The sequence below is a fragment of the Cupressus sempervirens genome, chromosome 9, assembly GCF_028749045.1.
Source record: "Cupressus sempervirens isolate cs-2001-9-10 chromosome 9, ASM2874904v1, whole genome shotgun sequence".
Taxonomy (NCBI): Eukaryota; Viridiplantae; Streptophyta; class Pinopsida; order Cupressales; family Cupressaceae; genus Cupressus; species Cupressus sempervirens.
In genome coordinates this window covers 76,208,798-76,214,457 of record NC_143126.1, presented here as the reverse complement: position 1 = coordinate 76,214,457, position 5,660 = coordinate 76,208,798, and the positions used below count along the sequence as shown (strand labels likewise).

The following is a 5,660-nucleotide window of genomic DNA, read 5'->3' as shown; positions in this document are numbered from 1 at the left end:
CTCCCTCTCTATATGAGAGAGTATTTGCAAGACAAGGACGAGTAGCTCATTGACTTATGAAATACTTTAGAGGATCCCTTAATTTCCATCCAACATCTTTATGTCATGGTAACCATTAACATTTACATCTAGAATATAAGAACTTGATTCAAATTAGAATTTGATTCAAACTAGAACTTGATTCATTCAAACTAGAACTTGATTTAAAATAGAACAACAGATTTAAAATAGAGAAAGAAGGAACTTCCAGCTTAATTTTATTGAATAATAGATGCAAATTTATACAATAACTTGACCCAACACCATTCCTAAATGACTCCTAATTAGATTGACAACTAACTACTTCATGATTGACAATGCACACAAACTTGACAGCTAACTAAAACTTATAGACACCTAACTCAAACACATCTACAATAAGAACTTGATTCAAACTAGAACTCTTTGACTCACACCTAAACCAAACTTGTGTTTCCAGCAACTCAACAAGGTTTTCCACATGTGCAACAATTATTATTGACTACTATTGGAACATTAACTCCAACACCCCCACTTAATGTGACAACTAAGGAAACATTATGTAGAAATTGTACTTTGAAAATATGTCATAGAACTTAAGACTTTCTCATAGCTATGCAGCTATCTTCCAGCTTTGAAACACCATTGGACACACCATCTCCACATGAAATGTCTCATATCCCTTGTAAAGGTACAATGCCAATCTTCCAGACTTTTAGATCTCCCTAAACTATTGGACACACCATCTCCATGTGTAAGGCCTCGTAAACCTCGTAAAGGTATAGCTTCTCCGATCCTATAGCACCTCAAACTATTTAAGCATCCATCTAGACTCTACCACATCTTTTCCTATTTTTCAAAGCATTGATCTCTTCAAAATCAAATAAATTCTTCAATGAAAAAAAAATCATCTAGTGGTTCTTCTCTTGATCTCATCTTCTTAACAACTTCTTCACTAATAGACAAAACTTAATACGAAGATAGCTCTAATACCATATTGGAAAAATAGAACAGCAGATTTAAAACAAAGAAAGAAGGAAATTTCACCTTAATTTTATTGACTAATAGATGCAAATTTATACAATAGCTTGACCCAACAACATTCCTAAATGACCGCTAATTAGATTGACAACAAATTACTTCATGATTGACAACACACACAAACTTGACAGCTAACAGAAACTTATGGACACTTAACTCAAACACATCTACAATAATAACTTGATTCAAACTAGAACTCTTTGACTCAAAACTTGTGATGCCAGCAACTCAACAAGGTTTGCTACATGTGCAACAATTATTATTGACTATTGTTGGAACATCAACTCCAACAGAAGCTCGTCTAGTCGAGGATTCCATTGTTTATGAGTGAAAACAGTAGAAGAAATATCTCATAGAAAACAAAGGGAAGAAAATCCAATCACGAACAAAACATGCTAGGCTTGAGGATCCATCCTGTACTAGTCCTATCAAAAACGCAGCACCTGCAATACCAAATATTCGCCATTTCCTCTCCTATAGGTACTTGTTAAAACAAGACTCTATCTTTTCCCTTTCGACTTCTCCCCATTCTGCCATGTTTATAGATTTGATAGCTTGTTCTAAGCATCTGCTGAGATGGACAGCATCCTCTAGAGCCATACATGCTCCCTGGCCAAGATCAGGTGTCATTGGGTGCAATGCATCTCCAACAAGGGTTACATTTCCTTTCCCCTTTTCCATCCCCCTTCCCCACTCCCATGGCCACACCCACCTTAGCTTTAGATCTGCTAAATTAATGGTCTCTGTTGGGCTCAACTTTATTAGCTTTGCTACGGGTTCCGGGAAATCCTTAACCATCTCCAGAGTTGAATTTCGAACCCTCTCAGCATCCTTGCAGATCTCTTCATCTAAAAGATCAAATTGAAGGTCATATTACAAGCTTTTCATGATTAATAGCAACAAAGAGTGAAAATAGTTTCTAACTGAAGTATTTAAACTTTATATTCAATTTAATAATATAATGGTCATTTAGCAATGAGATCCAAACTATTCATACTCAAATAGGGAACAAGCATGAAATAATTGTCTGATTGAAGGATTTTGTTCTAACTTCCCAAGTTAGTCACGAAACAATTAGAATAGAGTGTGAAAGATTCAAGCTTATTGGAAAACAATTGGAACAAGGTATGAAACAATTTGTTCTGTGACTATTTTTTATGTTCTGGGTGGATGTAAAATTAATCCTCCTGATTATAATAGCTCATTAGTAGAATTATTCATCTTTCAAAGCATGCCGGAAATAAAACTTCACCAACAAAATTCAAACCCTAACAAAACCCAGCAGTACCTTCTGGATGGGATCTCCTGGTCACAAACCAATAAACCTTTTTGTCGTTACAAGTAAGAAACCCTGCTCTGGCTCCTTCACCCCAACACTGTACCATGAGCTTCTCGAAATGGTGGTCTTCTGTAGATGTGAGCATGCCCCTAATGGAAACACGTCTGGATGATTTGGCTGGTTTGAAGCCCATATATCTTGAGACCACTGAGTAAACTCCATCGCATCCTATCACAATCTGTAACCCATACTTCAATATAAGGAACCTATATTTTAAGAAAGATGGCCTCTGAAAAATCTGAGTGAAAAAGGTTTATTTTCTTGTGATTGAGATAATAGTTCCTACCTTTGCTATGAGGGACGTTCCATCTGCAAGCTCTATTGTGGTGAAAGGAGAGAGTGTGTCTCTATGTAGGAGAACTACTTTGGAGTTGAATCTGATGCTCTCCAAAGGCAATTCCTTGGCCAGCGCTTCCAAAAGTGTCATTCTTTCTATGCAACGAGTTTCCAGTTCCGTGCTTAAATTCCTGAATACATAAGAGCTGTTTGAGTTTTTGACAAGAAATTTCATCTTCAGAACCAAATGCTGGTTTCGGATTAGGGAGGTTGTTTTTGTTCATTTTCAAACTGTAGTCATATGGACGGTATCAGCTAATGTTTTTACTGGTTGCTACTGAGAAAATTTAAGAACATATATGTGGATATGCCAGTTTATTAAGAGTTGAACGCTCCATAAACTGTTTAGAAATGTGAAACATGACTAAACAAAATCTTTCTATTGGACTAAATAGCTGCAAAAATTCCATAGCTACTTCTATGTGTGGATTCGTGGAACTCAATAAGACCGGTCTTAAATCCTATATCAAAAAATTGGAAGACTCAAATTTTACAAGAAAATATTATTTTTTCTCTTGCCAAAATATGAACGTAGTGGCAACCTTAAGCTAAAAGAGACAGAGACATATTGAGCACAACTTTCTGGCTGATTAAGCTCTTTGTCATCCTTAGAGTAACCTGCAAATATTTTCTCCATACTAAAGTCAAATCAAATGAATTTTCCCATATCTACACTCGGGATTATCAGTTACAACTCTTTCAAGTAATCATCATTTTGCTTACCCTTTGCCGCCATTTTTCAGGGGAACAGTCTTGCAAACACCAGTAGAAACTGAAATACCCCGAAGCCTGCACACCCACTTCTTGAAAATGAATTTCTGCATTACTCCTAAATTAAGCTAAATTTAATGAAAGAGAAGATGCACTCAGTTAAGCTAAATTACCCATCAAGTTGAGAGTAAGCTTGGCGAAGGGAATCTGATACACCAAGAGCATCAAGTGCTTCCCAAGCATTCGGCCACATGATGAAGGCAGCGCCGGCAGTTCGAAGGCAATCGGCGCGCTCAAGCACCAGGCTCTTCACTCCCGCCCTGAAATGGTGTTGTGAGAAATTCAGAATAATTGAAAAATTGAATCCTTTAATTCAATGCAGAATTTGAAAATAGCTTGCCTATGAAGAGCAAGCGCAGTGGCTAGGCCTGCAACGCCCCCTCCTACAACCACAATATCTTCGCATTTGTCCATCGTAGGTATCGACGGCAGATTCTCTTAATGCATGCAATTCATATATATGCATTATCAGGAATCTCTTTTCATTAAGCTACTGCAGAATGCAAATAAAAAGTAAAATATATATACAAATATCTGCCTACTCACTGCGCATACTTACCGAGACTCTTAGGAATTGTGAAATGGACACAGTTTATAGTCTTAATATGGCTCTATATATATAGCCAAGAATCAAGACTTACCAGTACTCCTAGTCGCACCAGTTCAAAGAATCTGCCTACCCACTCCGCATGCCTACCGAGACTCTTCGTTATATTGTGAAATGGAATATTGAACGTGACATTTGATCATTCAAAGGAATATTGAACGTGACATTTGATCATTTGTGGACGATGAAGAGCCGAGCTATCTAAACTTTTTTTCACCGAATTTTACTGTAACTTAAAACTAAGTAAAATAACTAGCACGTTCAAGTTTCTAGACGATATTGATTACCGATTCATTTTTAAACTTTGTATCACAATACTAAAGTAAAATCATCCTTTGAAATGTGTATCAATATCCAATATCTAGATCGATGTTGATCTTAGACGATATTGATTCCCGATTCATTTTAAAACTTTGTATCACAATACTAAAGTAAATTCATTCTTTGAAATGTGTATCAATATCTAATATCTAGATCGATGTTGAACTTAATTCTAGTGTCTCAAAATAACAAGTGATGTGTGTAGCTCAAGTCCCTGCCTATGGTGGGGTAGGAGGAAGAAGTATGTGGATGTCTTAGCAGAAGTTCTGTCACTTTGAACTATAAAAGGGCTGCAATCAAGTGAAAAAACATTAATCAGTCTTATGAATTTGAGAAAATTGTCTTATGAATTCAAGAAATGAAAAATAACATACAAGCATTGTACACTAATCTTCTCTTAAAAAATCAATTAAACAACCTTATTAAACTTCTCTTTAAAAATCAATTAAACTGGTATAGATATCTTAAATAAATCTATCTAAAGAAATGATGATAGATATCCATTACAAAATAATTATAATTTAATTTACTACATCTAAAATTATTTATATTGCCTTTATCTCCATTTATTTAGTTTTTTACTAACTTAAGCTTTTTATTTTAATTTCTTAAAAAATGGATGATTTATATCTCCAAATATTATAATTTAAACAGATATTTTATATGTTATTTATTAAATTGTTTTTAAAAGTATATTCTATTTATAATAAGATTTAAACTTTTGACATGTAGATGGTTGTCAAATTTAACCTAGAAGAATAAAAGTTAACATTAACACACTCATACCATCGCACTCTCCCATTCTGCCATTGTGGGATGCCTATCGGCATTAACCTTATTAATCTACAACTTTTTTAAACAACCTTATTAATCTACAACTCTAATTGCATTATTAATCTATAAGAATAAATATTTGCAAAAACAAAAAATCAAATAATAGTGAAATTAAGTCTCAACATATGCTCAGAAGAATTTAGGGCTCACAACAAATTTCCATAAAACTTGAGTAAAGTTTGCTCATTAGTTTTGGAGTATAAAATATATTTGACGTCATCAATGTCATAAACATCATCATGGGAATATTTCATGTGGAGAAGATTGATTATCTAATTGGAGATGACAACCTACCTTGAAAAATACCCAAAAGATGTGAAACATGAAAATAGGTATTCTTGATTAAATATTTAATTAAGGCTTTCACCTATTGAACATGTAGAAAACATAGAT

At 34.5% G+C, this 5,660-nt stretch overlaps 1 protein-coding gene across 1 annotated transcript; it reads right to left on the bottom strand.

Annotated features, from left to right (window-relative positions):
- Positions 1-1,036: 1,036 nt before the first annotated feature.
- LOC149537688 (monooxygenase 2-like) lies at positions 1,037-4,223 on the bottom strand. Its single transcript, XM_089799022.1, has 7 exons — positions 4,065-4,223; positions 3,846-3,942; positions 3,619-3,765; positions 3,458-3,523; positions 2,685-2,865; positions 2,348-2,576; positions 1,037-1,907 (listed from the first exon to the last, which is right to left on the bottom strand). The coding sequence occupies exons 2-7, from the start codon at positions 3,917-3,919 to the stop codon at positions 1,534-1,536; spliced, it is 1,071 nt and encodes a 356-aa protein (XP_089655148.1). The 5' UTR covers positions 3,920-3,942; positions 4,065-4,223; the 3' UTR covers positions 1,037-1,533.
- Positions 4,224-5,660: the final 1,437 nt, after the last annotated feature.